General features: G+C 47.1%; 1 protein-coding gene and 1 long non-coding RNA gene across 2 annotated transcripts in view; one reads left to right on the top strand and one right to left on the bottom strand.

Annotated features, from left to right (window-relative positions):
• Positions 1-5,021: 5,021 nt before the first annotated feature.
• Positions 5,022-12,160, bottom strand: LOC116594135. The gene is made up of 3 exons (XR_004287071.1): positions 12,054-12,160; positions 7,197-7,304; positions 5,022-5,159 (listed from the first exon to the last, which is right to left on the bottom strand). It is a non-coding gene; the product is annotated as an uncharacterized LOC116594135 (long non-coding RNA).
• The window catches only part of PRMT8 (protein arginine methyltransferase 8), a 101,388-nt gene continuing 93,629 nt past the window's right edge, over positions 11,333-19,091 (top strand). Inside the window, exon 1 of the mRNA XM_032349095.1 lies at positions 11,333-12,602. Within this exon, the coding sequence (XP_032204986.1) occupies positions 12,528-12,602 (75 nt within the window). The 5' untranslated portion in view covers positions 11,333-12,527. The remainder of the gene's footprint in view (positions 12,603-19,091) is intronic.

The raw sequence follows: 19,091 nt of genomic DNA, 5'->3' as shown, positions 1-19,091 counted from the left end.
GTATGTACCAGAAGTCCAGGTGAATTCACAAAGTGCTACTTTGGGAAACCTCCTGGTGGGTATGAAAGGGGCATATGGGGCTGCCCCACAGGTCAGCAGAATCTGGGCCAAGACACAACAGATTCTGGCTGGGAAGTGGTCTGGGTCTGGATCTTCTCCACAGAGGAAGGTTTGGAAGATTTTAAAAAATTCATATGTTATTAAAGTAATTTCCCCCCCCCTCAAATTTCTGTCCTCTGTATAATTGTGCTTGAAAAAACCAAGTGGGGCTCATGTTCTCCTCAAGAGTTTGTGCTTCCCTGTCAGCTTCTCCTATTCGAGGTTGGGCCTGGTCTTAACCCTCCCTCCACCTACATGGGTCTTTGTCTGGTGATTCTCCCTGACTCTCCAGATTGGAGGGAGGCTGGGAACCAACCACACTCAACCACTTGACTTCAGAAGAGTTATAGGAACTTGGCTAATATTTTTTAGTCCTTTTATTATAATCATAGGTTGTATAACTTAGTAGGGGACACTTGGAAGCCACATGTCCTGTCCCCGGCTCTAGGCAGGATGGAATTGAAGTTATTTTCCTCAGATAACACTCTTCTCTGCTTTAAAACAACAACAACAACAAAAAACAACAACAAAAAAAGCCAAAAACCAAAAACCAAAAACAAAAAGCAAAAAACCTCCAAAGAAGCAGCTACTGCAGCATCTCTTGGGAAGGCTTTCCTGTGTTTCACTTGTTGTCAGGCAAGAAAGGTTGAGACACTTTTCTGAAGACTCACTGGGGAAATGGCCAGCCTGAGAGTTCATCCCACCCCCTGCCCCCCGAAAGAACTTTGAGTGCACATGAACTCATGCCATATGTGCCTAGGAATAAAAAGACCTCTTGATTCTTGGACTTACTGTGGGGAGTTTTTATGTGTTATATGTTCATGTCAGGTTAGACCCTCAGATGTTTTTATCCATGCTTCAGGCACTATATGCCACTTAAATGCAACAGTACAGGACTACAGCAAACTCTGACAGCAGGGGCAGAGGGTAAGAACTGTGATGGGAAGGTGATGGAGGAACAGGCAGCTGCTTAGGCTGCCTTGCAAAGAGATACCCAGGAGTACCAGTTGACAGATGCATTTCACCAGCCTGGCCATAGCATGCGCCTGGGTAACCCTACCTGACATGTTTTTCTGTAAACTTCCAGCTAGACAGATCTTTTCTGCAATTCTAGCATAGACACAGTATTTCATTTTATTTTTTTTGCAAATTAAAAAAAAATTTAATTTAATTTTTTTTTTTTTTTTGTGTTCCAAAATTCATTGTTTATGCACCACACCTGGTGCTCCATGCAATACATGCCCTCCTTAATACCCGCCACCAGGCTCACCCCATTCCCAACCCCCCCTCCCAAAATCTCCAGTTTGTTTTTCAGAGTCCACAGTCTCTCATGGTTTTTCTCCCCCTCCGATTTCCCCAACTCACTTCTCCTCTCTGTCTTCCAATGTCTTTCGTGTTATTTCTTATGCTCCACAAATAAGTGAAACCATAGGATAATTGACTCTCTCTGCTTGGCTTATTTCACTAAGCAGACAAAGTATTTTGATTCCTACCAGGAGACCATGAGCATTTGAGCTCCTCAAGGTGACATTTAAAGCCTGCCCTTTTTTTTTTTTCCCCTAAACAAAAATTGCATTTTTGTTTACCTATCTAAGAAGATAGGTAGGTTTGGGTATTCTTAAGGCCAATGTACCTGAGACTTTGGAGCACAAACTTTTCTAATATTTTTTCCTGGAGACAGCATCTCTTCTCTGAACTCCAGCCACAGGGTTCACCAAATAGGATGAAAGAATTGAAAGTGACCCATGAATTCAGCTGGTCCAAACTCCTCACATTACAGAGGAAGAAAGAAAAACCAGAACTACAAAGGGCTGTGAAGGCAGAAATGAGCCTTAGTCACCCCCTCCTTTTACTCAGAGGTCTCTTGTCTTGACACATCTCCACCCCAGCGTCCTCAGTAACTTGTGACAGAAGTGGAGCTAGAATTTGAGTTTCCCTATTCAAGTTCAGTGCTTTATCCCCCTCTCCCCCCCAAGGAGCTAGTTCCATGCTTTTCTCTGTAGCCTGTAGGCCAGGCCAGAACTCACTGGCAGGAAGAAGAATGAAATAAGTGTAATGATTCTATAGAGGGCATGTTGACCTTCCACAAATCATGTTCCCACCAGTCTGTCACTGATGCTTGACCTTCCACCATTAGAGATTCATTCTTTTGTAACTTGGAGGTGAGGTAGACTTCCAGAGTTTCCTCTTGAAATGTAAATACCTCTGGGAAGGCCACGAACAGTTGATAGCTAAGAAACTGCCAGGCCTGTTTCTCCAAGAGCATTAATAACCAACAGTGTGGGGGTATGGAAGGGAAGCGGAGGCAGAGAGATTTCAGAATTCACTGAACTAGGAGGACAAAGTTGGGATGGATGTGAGAATGGGTCCACCCTTTTGTAGGCGCCATGAATGCTATTTACCTATCTAATTAAATATGTAAGAACATGGCCCAGACACGTTGGTGAAAAATTCCCTTCTCAAGGCATGAACTAATGTTTGGACTCTCAAAGGGAAAGACTGTGCTGCCCACACCCTTCTGCCATCAGAGGGTGTCCAGGTTAGGGCTTTCTGTGTAATGGGCATTGAGAGATCCCCACTTCTACTTCAAGGCTTCCTTTGCATGAGCGGACCTGCATGGATACTTTTGTTTATGGCTGAAGAAAAGAGGAGTTTGTACTACTCTTCTGTGGGTAGAAGACAGGGGATGGAGAAACTGAACAAGAGAGGGGATGGTGTGTCATCCGGCTACCCTGACACTGGCCTTTGTGCCCTTGTAGAACAATGGAAAAGTTCAGACCAGAAGCAGAGGGGCTGTTTCTCCAAGAGGCTTGAGGAGACACAAAATTCAAAGAGTGGGTTTGGGGGCTCAGCGAATCTACTCCTGCATTTCATGACATCCGGAAGTTGCTGGGTATGCTGGAAGATAACAGTCCTGGTGCAGCTGTCAGCATCCTCATGAGGGATGTTGCTGACATGGTTAATGGCAAGTCTCCTAAAAGCCCCCTCAAAGTCAGTGGATATGCGCTAAGGGAAGCCAGAAATGCAGAAGAAAGAGGAGGAAGAGACTCAATGTGAGTACATATGATGTGGTCCTACAGAGTCTCCTGGAAACCCTTGGGAGGCTCTTTGTAAAGAGAGAGGGTGGTATGGGATTCTCCGTAACAAGAGGGCCTAAGAAGAGGAAGTTTGGGTGATTTTTATTTAGTGTGACACAGGCTGGAGTGGCCTGGTTATACTGGAGTTCCTACTATGTCATTTGAACCCTCCCTGGCATGCCAATAGACAAAAACAAACTCTGATCCCAGGGCCAGGGAAAGGAGACCTTGGTTCTGATTAGAGAAAAGTCCAGTAGCTCACTGGTATAATCTCCCTCTTTCTTACCCACCCAAATTTAGGTCATGATTCTATAGGACTTGAAAGTTTATTCCAAACTCAGTCTGGGAAAGAGCAGTAAGAAGAAGAGTGTCAGAGCCTCCATCATCCAAACACTGGAAGGAAGGAAAAGCCCAATCTGGTCTTAAAACTTGAGACAAAATGAGGCACAGGGAAGAAGACAAGATTTGTTCAGAGCCTCCCAGCAGGAAACCACTACCCAAAACTTCCAGGGTCTGGTTTATGGGCCAGGAGGAAAACATACAGATTTTTAAAAGACTTTAAAAAGAAAAGGAAGGAAGGAAGGAAGGAAAGAAAGAAAGAGAGAAAGAGAGAAAAGGCTATCTTTGCAGGCGGGCAAAGAGCCAGGGCATACATGCAAAGTTGTTCTGGTATCATTCTCTCCCTTCTTCCTCCACCATCCACCTGCTAAAGTGCCGGGTCTTTCCTGCCTTCCTGTGATTGACCTCACATTTGTTCAGCATGCATTAACTAGGTCCTGATGTAGTTGTATGGCAGATTTGGCTACTGAATAGGCGGAGTTTTCCAGAAGTTGAATAAAAAATCAACATCCTCCATACCTGGGACTGTGGTGTGCAACCCGGAATGACACCACGCAGAGCACTTACTAAGTGGATGTGACAGGAAGAACCGCAGCAAGAATGCAGGTTGATAGGTGCCATTTCGATGGAGTGACCTGTCTAGAGTCATTGTCAGGCTGACAGATACTCTGGGTTCTGGGAGTGGGGTGTACTTTTTATACTTGGGCCTGTGCTGGAGAGTCACATAACAGCAGGTGAAGTCTTGCTGGGTCAAGTCGGTCACATCCGGCCACATGCTGTATACCATCACACCCCTTTACTGAGTTCTACGGTGAGCCTCATTCTGGGTCAGTCACTCTATAACAACCCTGAAGTAGGTCTTATCAGGCCCACCTTTTATTTATTTATTTTTTGCAGATGGGAAATTAAGGACTCCATGTGCCCAAAGTCAGAGTTAAAATGCAAGCATGTGGACTGAAAACCAGGTCTGTGAGGCTCTGGGGTCTGGGCTCCTTCCACTGGTGGAGTCAGAAAGATATGGGCTCTGAGCAGTCTTCAACCCCTTACCAGTTTGTGACTTGAGCACAGGTCTTTAATCTTTCCAAGATGCCCCTTCTTGTTCTATAAAACAGGGGCAACGATGCAGCTAACTTCTGGGGGCTGTGTGAGGACTCGGTGTGGATAGTTTGCAGAATGCACTTAGCACAGTGCCTGGTCTGGAGTGGGCACTTGGCCCAAAGTCACTATTCTGAGGTCACCAGGCTCCTTCTCCCTTCTGTGAGGCATAAGAGACTAAGAGACAGCTCTTAGCTGTCTTCTTTGCAAGCAGTGTTTTCAGCCCAGGAGAGGAAAGCTTTTCCCTCTGGGAAGCCACAGCTGCATTTGAATTAAAAGCATACCTGGATGGTCCAAGAAGTGGAAGCCACTTTTCCCTTGCCATGTGATTTTTAAAACATCACCTAACCCGTATGTTGTTTTTCCTGTGGAATAACTTGAATAATCCATGACTCAGACAGGTGTGTTAGGATGATAATTTATTTTTATTCTCCCGCAGGTAAACTGACCATAGAGTAGACTTGTCCTGGTAAGATGAAGACCGTGGCTGCTTCTCCAGCAACTCAGCTCACTGCTTTCTGGACCATCATCTGTGACCACTACTGTGTACTGTGAGACAGAACATTAATTGGAATATGTTTCGGAGCCAGGAATCATTAGACAGGTAGAAATTCTATTTGAGTGTCCCTGGATACATAAAATCAGTCATAGAGAAGTGACTTTTGGATAATCTGCTGATTTGCCACATTCAGGCATCGATATGGACCATTGAGACTTGATGGGGTTGTGCTGACTACAACCTGAGAGCCTGTGTTGCCAAGAAATTCACTGGTACAGGCACCTGGGTGGCTCAGTCGCTTAAGCACCCACCTTCAGCTCAGGTCATGATCTCGGGGTCCTGGGATCGGCTGGAATCCAGTCCCTACTCAGTGGAGAGTCTGCTTCTCCCTCTCCTCTGTCCCTCCCCGTTGTTCATGTGCTCTCTCTTGCTCTCTCTCTCTCTCTCAACTAAATAAATAAAAATCTAAAAAAATAAAATCGCTGGTTCTCCCATTGAACTCCATCCCCTGAGAAGTGTTGGAGAAATCAAGTGATGACCACTTATAATGACTGTTTGGCTACAGTCTTTGAGGCTTTTAGCATTAGGAAGTACTGTTAAGAAAAAAAGAGGTGGTGGGGGACTCCTTTTGACCTCTAGAAAGCCCTAATGATAGCCCAGTGCTGGAAGAAACATTGTAAGGAACATTATCTACAAGTCTCTTTTGTAAATCTCTGACCAGAGAGGAATGTAACTTTCCACTCAATCACTCTTATGAGTGGGAGGGAGAGGCTCATCTACTACTCCTCAGCCTTTGTTTAGGCCATCAGAGTTGAATTTTGGTTCCAGATGCATGTGACCAGTCTTCGTTGTGATGGGTGTGATTAGAATCATAGTTTACACCATGCATAAAATGACAAAGCAGAAAAGGGATGTAGAGCTTGTCTTCTGCGAACCTCCTCTTTTTAAGAAATGGGCTCAAGAGGTAAAGTGACTTTCTCAAAGCCACCCACCCATTTAATGCTGGAGCTGGGACTAGGGCATAAGTCTGGTGACCCCTGCAGCAACACTCTTTCTCCACATGGTGCTGTGTCTCATCTGATGTAGGTAGATACATGGTATTGCATGATGAGATGCTGGGAAGGAAACTGACTTTTATTAGAACGCTGTTTCCTAGGAACCACGTTAGGTGTTTCATCTACACCGGCTCATTTTATTGTCACACACTTCTGCCAGGGCGAGATCACCATTAAGCCATTTTCCCACAGATGGAGAGAGGTTAACCTACTGGGCTGTAAGACCACAAAGCTCTTTCCTCTGGGAAGAGAAGAAAGTGATAAGGGTGGTGAAATGGTCCAGAAAGGAAACAGATGGAATCTTGCACAGTTTTGTTTAGCTACCTCCACACATTGTGCATTTTCAGGTGAGGTTATCCCTGAGACACCAGAGAATAGCCCTGTCCTAGGGCAGACCATAATATGTCATGCCTCAAGTGACATCAGTATATAATATATCTGGGACAGGGACAAGGCTGAAAAATTTTTACCCATAAAAGTTGCAGAGGCACACAGGAACTTTAGAATCTTGAGAGAGAAGGTGTCCCCAGCTTTACTTGCAGGGAGAGGCTACTATGTTTCTGGTCCAGACCCTAACGCCTCCAGGATTTCTCTGTCCATATCAACAGATAAATATTTTTGCAGGGCCTACTTGACTATAAACCAATGATTATAGCTATATCTAACCTATTAGAACCAATCTATATGACCCTTGATAGGACCTAAATCCATTACCAACTTTTCCTGGGAGAAGAGGTATCATCAGGATAGGTATAGTCCTTTCATCTTTCAGTCCAGAATGCCTAGCACAGTTCTTGGATCCTAGTACTTAATATAAGGGCTAATGGAAGCAAATGTGTATTGAGCTACCGGACTGGATAAATGAAATCGCTTTCTAGTTAGCCTTGGAAGATTCAGGAGGGACTTTCCAGAAAAAGGTGAGCCTTTATGAAAGTTGTGAAAAAAGAGGAAAGAAGTGGAGTATACAACTTCTTCCAAGAGGAAAAAGCTAATTTCTATTGTGATAGCGTTTTAGAAGGGATATTTAAGCACCTTTATGTTTCTGCTACTATCGCTCTTCCAGGGCCCTTCTCTGAAGCAGGTTCTGTTCCATCATAGGTCATCGAGAAAACCTAGATGTCTTTTTGAGTCCTCCTCACCCTGAAAGAAAGGCAGGTAACAATGGTATTCAATTTTTTTTAGGGGTATAGAACACCAACGATTAAGCTATTAGTGTAAACCTACTGAGAAAATGCCTCTCAAGTATTGTGAGAATAAATAATCAAACCAAACGCTTTCATATCCAGCACAAAACAACAATGAATTGATTTACTCAGACACGATCGGAGCAAGAAAGAAATAACATTCTGGTTTTAATGGCCAAAGGAAAGGGAAAAGGAACCCAAACTCTGCAGGTGCTGGTGACACTCTGGCAAGTTGTCCTTTGGGATGTAATTTAAGAAATAACTGGCCCTTGCATTAGGGAGAAATAGGACTGCAGAGGCTTTTGTGCAGGAGAACTGCCCAGGTGTGGGGCTGCATAGAGGCTCAGCCAGGTAGCTAGCTGGCTGCTGCAGCCTTGGCGTGGCTCCCATTTGGCCCAGAAGACACTAAGAACACTGCTGGGTGAGCTGCCATGAGGTGGTGATGGATCGCGTCTGTGGCCTGATTCCTGAGGAGCCATGGATTCACTGCAGCGTGCCGTGGCCATATGTGAGCCCAGGCCACACGTGAGGTTCTCCTAGGAGGAGGAAGGAGAAGCCACATGACATAGCTTCTACATCTTTTATTGTAGCAATCATATTTGAATGAGCCAGAGTCCGGGCTTTCCCAGACAGCATGGTCTGCAAGTTAAGAGACTCTGTACCCTGATGGCAGGGCTATGGGATTTGGGGAAGCAATGAAGGGTTGACTGGCTCCTGAAGTTGAGCAACTACATGGTCTTCACCTCCTGGAGGGCTCAGAAATGAAAGGAGACAATTCTGGAGCCACCACATGGGATGGATGGGACCTTCGAGGCCTTGTTCAACCTTCTAGGGTTTGCAGTTCTCCTGCAACAGCTATGCCAAATGATTACTCTGACTGAACCCTTCTAGTGGCAGGAAATTCACTCTCTGGGGCATCTCACAAAGCTAGATAACTTTTCCAATTAATAGTCCTTCCCAAGAGTCCCATTCCAACCTGTATATGCTGGGTCAACCATCAGCACATTTTCACTCTCAAGAACTTTGTGGCTGTCAAGGTGTGTGAGAGGTGTGTGAGAGATGGACCTTTCCATACTGGGAGGGTTCCTATAGTTTGGGGAGGGGGATCCTTTCTCTAATTTAGGGGCCTTCTTTTTCTGTGGGTCCTTTCATCTTTTCCACATATACTTATCCAAATTGTCCTCAACCATGACCACACATTAGAATCAACTAGAAAATTAGAAGAAAAAAAAATCTTAATGCCAGACCTCACCAAAGCATCCGGTCTGGGGTTTGAACCAAAGCACTGGTATTTTTAAAGTTCCCCAGATGATTCCACTGTGTTAAGTTTAAGAACCGCTAGTTCTATTCACAGAATCTGGTTAACCTCTTTAAAAGGTCATGCTGCAGAATAAAACATCCCAGATTTGAGGCCTGACTCTCTCATTTGGGCAGGTCTTTGTATTGTTGTGTTCTCATGTGTTCTTTGGGGATAACAGCAGTCCTGTCTGAAAAGAGTTGTCAAAAGAACTGCCCGAGGACAAGCTAAGTCTAGAGGGTCTCTGGCATGTAATACGTGTTTTATAAAGTTTGACTCAGGGCCTGGGACAGGGCCTACCCAATGTTAGCGCAACATTTGTGGTCTTACTACAAGCCAAGCCTTAGCCTATACAATTCGTATGTACTGGTTAGCGGACTTTGTCGCCTTGAAGACATAAGCAAAATGTGTCTTCAGGACATTTTACCTGGCAGGGCATATTGCTCCAGATTATCTATTTAATGTACCTCTCAGTGAAAAACCTGTATCTCTTGTCATCCCATATATCTTCTTGCCTCCCACCAAAATCCCTCCTAAAGCTCTTCTATGAAAATTCTGTACACTTTCAAAACTAATTTCCGAGCTCCTCAATGGTCAGTCAACCTTTTCTTGTCCATTGTCAAGCCCACTGTTTGTTAATGAGCTAGGCATAACAGATGCCCAGTAAATTCTTTGTGGAACAATGAAATTGATCTTGGAATAACTATGCTAATATTTTTAGGCAAAAGAGAGGGAGGAAGACTGAATTCCCGTGAATGGTGAGGTAGTGGGGGATGCCTACTTATGTTCTAGGCACTTTTCATGCATCGTTAATTTTCACAACTGTAGGAGATGAATGTTCAGGTAATCTTTTGCTGTGTAACAAAGCACGCCAGGACTGAGTCTCTTAAGGCAAAAATTCTTTAGTTTGTGAATTTGTAATTAGGTGGGAGCACAACAGGGAGAGCTCCCTGCTCCCAAGATAGCTCCACAGAGGACAGCATCTTCTTTCTTTCTTTCTTTCTTTCTTTCTTTCTTTCTTTCTTTCTTTCTTTCTAGATTTTATTTATTAGATAGAGATCACAAGTAGATGGAGAGACAGGCAGAGAGAGAGAGAGAGGGGAAGCAGGCTTCCCGCCCAGCAGAGAGCCTGATGTGGGGCTCGATCCCAGGACCCTGGGATCATGACCTGAGGTGAAGGCAGAGGCTTTAAGCCACTGAGCCACCCAGGCGCCCCTAGTATCCACTTTCAAGACTGCTCCCTCCAGCCATTATGGAACAACCTTGGTAGCCTAGGGTCCTCACTTGCAACCCCAGGTTGGCTCTGGGTTGGATGGATTAGAATAGGAAACTCTTGCCAGGAGAATGCAGCTCTCTATCTCAGCCTCTCTACTCCCCATTCTAAGGGGAGCTGTGTCTGTGCTTGGGGAGAAGCCAAGCCAAGCAAAAGATTTCAACAGAGAACGGAGGAAACACACCCACTGAGGTTCTCATAGCAACACAATCACGCACAGGCAGCAGCCTATTTCGGTGGGAGCTTGTCTCAGCTCCCCTCCTCCCTGGTTAGTCACAGAATGGATGCACTGCACAGGCAGAAACAGTGTGGGGTGGGGTGGGGGGAGAGTGGTGTACTGAAAGTCCAGAAGCTGGGGAGCTGCTCTCAGACATTCCCTCGGCTGACCAAAGGAACATGGACAAATGTCATCCTTTCTCTGATCGCCGGGTCATTATTTATAAAATGAGAGGACGAAACGCCATGAGGACCTTTCCTTTCTGATTTTCATTGATTGTATGAATACCGAGGCTCTCTTGGTACGGGATGAGATTTCTCAATCTTTTGTTTCTGAGAAAGATGCTAAGAGAAATTTGGGTCCAAGAGGGTAAAAGTCATTCTTCAGATTCATCACATTCATCCCCCTGTACCTTTCTGCATGTTGGCAGGCTGTGAACGGGAAGGAGGTTGACCACATGTTGCCAAAGATTCTGCTCATTCACCCCAACGCTAGTCAAGGTCTGTGGTCTGAGAAAGGAAAAGGTTAAGGAGTTCGGCTCATTCTTTCATTTATATTCACTTCTTCTACAACACACACACACACACACACACACACACACACACACACACGCACACACCCCACACTCCCAGGAGCCCATTAACTCAAGCCTATTGCCCATTGTCTCATCACTCTTTTTCCTCTCCACTCCCACTTCTCTCCCTCCTCCACTTATTGCAGTGAATCCTCTCTTTCCCCTAGCATCAGGTGATGGAGGCATCTTTAGATTCTGGCCCATTTCTTCAATGGACTCTGAGGTTAGTTGAGGACAACCAGCGTCACATTTCCTGGCTGTCAAAGGTGATGATAAAAACAAATAGGGCATACATGCGGGACTGATCTCCCTATGTAAGTACAGGGTTGAAGTGAAGAGAGCCAGGGGGCTCAGGAGCGTCTTTCAGGTTCCTGTCCTTGACTTGTGGGTTGAAAGCTTGAAAGTGCAGCTGTCTTTGAAGAGGTCCAGCCTGACTGGCCTGTTGCAAAGGGAGAGACAGAGTGCCTCCCCCTTGTTCTATTTCCCACCCGCCTGACAGATGGCCAGTAAGACAGAGAAAAAGAAGCTCTCAAAGTGAAGACAAGAATGCATTGTATAAAAATTCACACCCCCTGCTGCCGCCCAAACTCCCTTAAAAAAGGATCAAGAGAATCCTAATGGGTATGTGACATCCTCCCTCTCTCCCATAGAAGGGACTTCAAAATCTGGTGACGATGGGGGAGGGGTGAAGAGGGAAAAGAGAAATGTGTGGGCAGGGGGCTGCTAGGGAAGACTGAGGTAGGGGGAACACGACTGCAGGCGCATCCATTTGACTTTCTCGTACCGTCTTTCCCAGACCACCTCTGACTGAACCTCTGGCCCAACCTCTCAGCCTGACCAGAGGCTTGGAGCCTTGAGTGCCTGGACAGGGTCAGTGGGAGAAAAGGAGAGATGATCACACACTTAGTCCTAGAGTTGAAGGAGTTAAAGACCCTTCCTCACCCAGACACCCACCCCTTCGCTCCCGAAACCATAATTTGCCAAGGAAGGAACCAAGAACTGACGGAGGAGCTGGGGAGTTGGGGGTGGGGTGGGGTGGGGGCGAGGTAACTATGGCCCAATCTTGCCCAGAGCTGGTCCTCGGTGGGAGGACGAACACCCGGGTCTAAGAACCTGCAAGAGCCCAGCTCCGGCGCCTGCTTTTTCCGAGCCTCCCGCGTGCCCCTGCAGCGTTCGCACGGCCCTTGCCCTCGCTCAAGTTGTCCACAGCGCCCGGGAGTGGAGGCGGCCAAGAGACCCCTGGAGCCGGGAGGGGGAGGCGGCGGGCCCGGGGGCGCTGGGGGCCCTCCGTCTGCGCCCAGCCGCCGCCCGCTCTACCGAACCTCCTACCCCGCCCCCACTCACCCGGCTCAGCCCCTAGGAGAGACGCGCAGGAAGCGTGTTGCTTCGCCCAGCCGATCTGCAGAAGTTGAGAGGAGTTGGTGGCTGCCTCCGGCCGGCCGGACTTTGAGATCAGCTGGGAGAGGAGACGCCGCCGCTGCCGCGGAGCCTTCGGGACTGCCTCCCTCCAGCTTAGCCCGCAGCGCGGGTGGAGAGGGGCGGGGAGGGGGTCGGGTGCGCGAGAAGAACTTGAAACTGTGTGAAGGAATCCGAAGCAGATGAGAAGGGAGGAAAATAAAACAAAGTGGAGACTGCAGAAAAGACTCAACCGTAGTTGATTGTATAGGCTGACGCTCCAGCAGAGGGGCTGGGTTGGTTTTTTTTTTTTTTCCTCCCATTCTCTCTCTCTCTCTCTCTTTTTCTCTCTCTCTCTTTTAAAGCTACACCAGCTCTCTCTTTCTCTACTATCTCTGTATCACCAAACCCTTGCTGGCTCTTATGGGCATGAAACACTCCTCCCGCTGCCTGCTCCTAAGGAGGAAAATGGCGGAGAACGCTGCCGAGAACACCGAGGTAAGAAGGCGAGAGGGCCGGGGCTCTCGGCGACCCGGTCAGCCCACCCCGGACCACCGCGCCGCCGCCGCTGTTGCTGCTGCCGCTGCCGCCGCTGCCGCCGCCGCCGCCGCTGCTCTGCACCTAGTGCCAAACTTTCCCCGGCTCCATCCCGCTTGCTTCTGCCGGCCGTGTGTGTGTGTGTGTGTGTGTGTGTGTGTGTGTGTGTGTGTGTGTGTTGGGGGAAAGACAGTGCATGTCTCAGGTCCCCTCCCTCTTGAAAATGCAAAAGAGTCGCTCTCACCCCATCTTCCTCTCCTGCCACCCGCTGCTCGCTTCTCTTTCCCCAAGTCCCAAACCCTGGGCAGCAGGGCTCCCCTGCCCTCTCCTCTGGGCTGCATTAGGGGTCCAGAGTCCCGGCTTTGTGCAAAGCTGGGATGGGTGATCCTGGGGCCACGTTTGCTCCCTGCAGTGCCTTGACAACATCTCCAGCAGCTGCCTCAGCTTTACCCTTCAAGCTCGTGTCAGTCCCCAGTTCTCGGTCCCCGCAGTACCGCGGGAGAGCTCCGGGCCCTTCGGGGGTGGTGGGGGGCAAACCGCGCCGGTGGTGGGACTTGGGCACCACCAACAGACCCTCCCGCCCAGATCCGGGCCCGGGAGAGGTCTGTAGTCCTCGAACGTTTGAGCCGCCTCGCGGGCGCTAAACCCGGGTGGGGAGCACTGGCCGCTGCCACCTTCAGAACCAGGGACAGCGCCCGCTCCTGCCGCAGCCCAGCCCGCGCTGGTGGGGGCTCCGCGCCGCAGGCTGCAGCGACAAATCGGTCTGCAACCTCTGGTCCCGCAGCAGCTTTGGAAGAGGTCGCTCTGGCTCCGCAAATTGCGTTCTTGCTCCCCTTTCTCTGCTCTCGAGTTGGCCGTGAGCCTCTAAGAGCCTGCTGGGTTTTGCGTCCCGAGACTGGAGGCTGTGTTGCCTAGCCTCACACTGACCCTGCTGTCGATACAACTGGACTAGTCCGTCGGCTCTAGGCACCTGTAGTCACGAAGGGGATCAGCGTGGGCAGCCCCCTTACCTTCCTGGAGAAACGGTGCGCCGAGGTGGGGGCGGAGTGGGGTATGTGTGTGAAGATCATCCCTTACTCGGTGGCAGGAAAAAGACAGAGAGCAAACTCCCGGGCTCTATTAATAGCCGGGTGTCTGGTGGGGCTGCCGTACATTTCACATATGGTTACCCATATGCAGCGTGGGGCGGGGATGGAGGTGTGGCGCGGGGATTGTCCCTCTGTCTTGCTGGAATGCAAAAAGGTGCAGAGACCCTTCCGATCTTCTTCAGTAAGGTCTTAACTGCAGCTAACCCTTACCCCACAGCATTGGCAACAAAGCTTTTGCAATCCCTATTCTCTGAGAGGCTAGAAGCAGCATGCATTTGGCAATTGTTGATTTCAAAAAACAAACACGCTGTGGGGCTTGAAAACAGTAGGGCATTCAGTAGCTAACGCTGTCTCCTTGAGTTAGGGCAAAGCCAGCATGCCTATCGTCCCCTGGACACTTCCTCTTCCCAGCCAGCAAAGACGCCTAGCCTCACAGCAGAGAGTTAGCTTTACCAATCCCCTTGCACTCCTCCCTCTGATCGCCCACCCCTGGAAGAGATTGCTAAAAATAGCTCAGAGTCAAGGCTGCACTTCTGTAAAGTGTTGGACCAGTGGGCACGTAACAGTCCCTGCAGCCAGGTGGCTGGAACAGCTTTCTCCTGCTCTTCCCTCCCCCATCTCGGTTTCTAAAAAAAAAAAAAAAAGTTTTCACTGGTCTGTAAACCCCCGCACTCCGGCTGTTGTGCTTGGTCTGGGGTGCAGACCCCTGCCAGATTCCGCAGTGTGCAGTAGTGGCTGCTGAGCTCCCCACCTTGGCCAGGGTTAAAGGCGTCCAGAGCAGGCAGAGCGATGCGAGCCAGGCTATTTTTACTTGCTTCCCCCGCGGCTCCAAGCTCCCCCTTCTCAGCAGTTGCACATGCCAGCTCTGCTCAAGGCATCAATGAAAACAGCAGTAGAGGCAGCCGAGTTCCTGGGAGGAAAAAAAAATTAAAACACGTTGCATGCCTGGCACAAAGGTGGGGGTGGGGAGGGAGAGACCCAGCTGGGGCTCTTGGAGAGGAGTGAGTCTGGGGGTTCAGTTCTTAGCAACTTCCCTTGAGAAGGAGAGGATATAGACTTGGTCAAACGTGCCCAGTGGAGGCATCCAGGCGCGTGACAATCACTTGGTTTTCCTCCAGGAACTGGCTGTTTTTGGAATACACCAAGACTAGAGCAGTATTTCCAAAAGTGGAGGTATTATGGGTTTGCCTGCATTATGGTGAGAGAGAGAGGGAGAGAGAGAGAGAGGCAAGGACACCTGTGTGTGTGTGTGTGTGTGTGTGTGTGTGTGTGTGTGCATGTGCCCAGGGAATGCTGATTGTGGTAGTGGTCCTTGTTGCCAATTCAATGTCTTTATCAGACACTGTACCAGGAATAATAGGTACTTTAGAAGGAAAGATGGAGGCAACCAGGTCCCAGCCCATAAGGAACTCACAGTCTGGTGGACCACAGTGCCCAGTAATTCGGATAATTCTGTAGCACGTTTTCTTGCCTTTTGTTAGTGTTGTTTGCAAGCACTTTATCTCCTTTCCTCTTACAATAATCCTGTGAGGTAAGCAAAGGTTAGTATTCATTTCATGTCCGCATATTATAAATGAGGACACTGGGGCTGGGAGGTCAAGCAGTTTCTGAGAGTCACCTGATGGGCTAGGACAGCCCTGGGACACAGACTGCCGCCACTTCTGACTCATTGCCCTTTGCCCTACACTTGCTACTTTAAAAAAGATGGCATGTGTGAATGGAGTGGGTGAGGAGTGGGGAGGACAGAGATACTTTGGAAGGGAGAGATGCAATGTTGGGGGTGGGCAAGGACGATGACAGAAAGCATTTTTTTCACAAGGTAAAGATAGGCAGTGGGAGAAGAGGAAGAAAGTGAAGAATAAAGAATAAAGCTACTTATATTGTGAGCAAAGCCTCCCTCGTTAAGTGAAGTTCAGGGCTGGGGCAGTGGGAATATCAAGGGCGCAGGCTTGGTGGGCACAATATGTTCTGGGTGGCCCTGTGTGCACTCTTTAACTACTTTGACTTCAGTCCCCCATGGGTTCCCCTTATGGTACAGACTAGGCATAGGATACAAGGAAATGCTCTGACAGCCCCTGGCTCAGGGTATACACAAAGCAGTGTTAGATCCACTTACGATGCTTTATCAGGTTCCTTGATATGTTTCTCCTCCTCAGCTATAGGTATTATCACCTCTGCTCCCTACACATCATCAGAAACTTTCTGACATGGCCTTCTGAAAGGTCTGCAAACCTCTAATCTGACTGTTCTGTTCTAATGTCTTATTCAGCTCACTCTCAGTGCCCAAGGCCTGTCATCTTCACTTTTGCCTTCACCACAGCAGTAGTGTATCAGCCACAGGTCCTCTTCTCTAAACCCGCCCCATTATCACTCAGAAGCACAAATTTGCTCAGGATCACACATCTCTTTAAAAACGTGCCATGTTGTCCTACTGCATACAGTATACAAGATAAAGCCCAGTTTCCCTAGAATAGTGTACTAAGTCCTTTAATATCTCCCCAGTGCAATTCGCTGAATAGACCACTTCCTGCCCAAATGCTTTTGTGTGTACTGGTCCCTCTGCCTGGGCTGCCCTTTCCCCTTCTTCTCTGGAGAAAAAAAAAAAAAAATCTTCCTTAACTGGGTGGAAGGTCATTTCAACTCAAAGGTCATTTCCTCTGGGCAACCTTCTGGGATCTCCCCTCATGGAGAGTGAGTACTCATTCTCCTTCTTCTGTGTTCTTACCACATGTCTCATTTTTCCCATTGTAAGCTGATTGGCTTTTTATATGTCTATTTCTTCAGTTAAATAATCAATGTTTTTGTTGTTGTTGTTGTTGTTGTTTTGTTTTGTTTGGTTTTTTTTTTTTTTGGTATACCCTGTTCCTAACACTGTGCCTGACACACAGTAAATAATAAATGTTGATTAAACTGATTTTTATGATTATGCACAAGCAAGCTCATGAGCCTTCTGGGTTTTAGTTACTCATGACTTTCTGAAAATTGGGCTTTCTATCTCCTACCCCTTTGCTACACTTCTGCTCAATTGTGGACATATAAAACTCAAAATGAGTAAAGATTCTTGGAATCAAGTTGCTGCAGCAACTCAAAACATGGATACCTTTTGGATATTCATGTACCTATTCAATATTCTGTAATGGCTGACTCTTATTATGGGGTGTTCATCTGAATAGCAGATAAATTGATTAATCACAATGCCCAATTATGAACCATGGGGGAATAATGGGCTTTTCTGAGCTGTTGCTTGCTTTGCTGATTTTTGGTGAAAGCCTGATGCATTATTTATGATAATGACTCCCTGATTGGGGTTTTAGCACCTCAGAGGAGAGCCCCCAGGGGTGAGAAAAGAGTTTTAGCAAAGGAATCATTTTGGAGACTTTTTTTTTTTTTTTTTTTTTTTTTTACGTTCTATTGACTTACTGACCCAGGGAGAAAGAATAATTATGGGTTGGCGAAAATCTTACAATGGGACAATAGGGTTAGGGTACCAGTGAGTGCTGCTCTATGAATTGTAGGGAGCACAGAGCTGACTTCAGACATGGTGGAATTTGGTGGCTGTGGCTAAGGGATTCCTCTCCTCTGGAAGTTCTTTTCAGCTGAAGAATGTGGTTCTATAGTGCGAAGGTCAGTGATTTGAGGAGGAAGAGAACAAAAGATATCAGGATACAGGCCCGCTTCTTTGAGGATGGTCTGCATCCATGTCTCTTTCCAAAGAAAGAGCATGGGAGCTAACTATCTCAGCTCTAGAGTCAGACTGCTTGACTTAAAATCCAGCTCGGAACTCAGTAGATGTGGTGTTAGGTTGAATATAACTTAATCTCTCTGGGCCTCATAAAATTGTTGTGATGATTAAATGAGTTAATTCATGCAAAGGGTTTAGAATATGGCGAGTGCTCAATAAATGTTTATGATTATTATCCTGCTAGCTTTTAGGAGTCTTGCTGAAAAAGTGCAAACCGGATGAACTCTCCCACTTCCTTACTTCTCCAGCTGAAATGATCCATAAACAATAATCCCCATTGATGGTTCCTCCCTCAGCAAACACCGATTTCAATCCTTAAGTGAGCTCAGGAGAATTAGGAAGATACCCACACTTCCCCACCCCCCGCGGGGAAATTCGGCTTTTCAGAGTCCTAAATTGGCTTTTGGCTGTCAAGAAGGGTGAAACACAACGTTCTCGTCTCCAATTCAGGAGTGGGTTTCATTTCCTCTTCCTTGCTAACTGCAATGCAAAGTGATTATCACATACCAGTGTGGAACGTGCAAAAATCTATAAAAACAGTGCTTACACCTTGGAGTCTACTGTGCCAGCAGGGGAAAAGTGGGCAGCATGACAACGTGTGAACTGCCAAGGTAACTGGAAGCCGATTGTTGTGTGACTGTACTTATGATTGCACCATTGTGGAATGACTTAGTGAAAGCATGGAGAGAACACCAGCAGATAGGGACCTCCAAAAGGTCACTCTGTCCACACTCTCGCTGCTGAACATACTTACTTAACCCAGGACACCAAGCTGGTTGCTTGGTCTCTCACTGAAAAGCTCAGGAGAAGGTGATTTCCCCATCTTACGTATTTTGTATCCTGGTGGGAAGTTCTCCCAGAAGTGGAGTTCAGTCTCTTCTATTATAAACCCAGTCACTCTTGTTTATATTATTCCAAAAGGAGATAAAAACTGTCTGGTTGCCTTTGCATTTGGGGGCTGTGTTAGGACTGTCTCACCCTCACTACTGGCTATTGTTCCAAGGTGTTTCAGCCCTGTGTCTGTGATATTCTGACATTAGCCTTCTCCAATGAATAACTACCTATGATGGAGAGGGTTGTTTGTGAAGACTTGCCTTTCCTGTTATCCAGCCCATTGGATAGTTCACACATCAGATGGCTTTTCTACTTCACTTGTTATTAGAATTCCCTCAAGCACACAGCTTTACCCAGATTTGTCATGGATGACCCATAAGTAAAGAGCTCTTTTAAAAGTGTAATTTTATAAGAGCAAACAGCTTTTCATTAAGTCATAGAATCTTAGAGCTGGATGGAAACTCAAATCATTTAAACCAAGAGATGGAAAATCTTCCCCAATATCACAGAGATTGTCAGTGCTGATGTTGAGACCATGTTTACAGCTAGGTCAATGCCATTTATACATTGGCATTTATTCATTGCCTTTGGTCCTTTAAATGTAGCATCTGATTTATTGTTCTTATTTTTTGTGCTAATTTTGTAGTATGTCCTGAAATGTAATATCAAAAACCAGAGTCTCTATACATATAATCTAGGAACTGTGTATAATGAGATCACGGTCCTTTTCAAATGACATTGAAAATGCTTTGGCCTATATCATCATGTTCAGTGTATGACATCACA

This window comes from Mustela erminea, chromosome 6 (genome assembly GCF_009829155.1).
Source record: "Mustela erminea isolate mMusErm1 chromosome 6, mMusErm1.Pri, whole genome shotgun sequence".
NCBI classification, from domain to species: Eukaryota; Metazoa; Chordata; class Mammalia; order Carnivora; family Mustelidae; genus Mustela; species Mustela erminea.
Note: the sequence above shows the minus strand (reverse complement) of the source record. Positions and strands in the feature narration are given on the sequence as shown.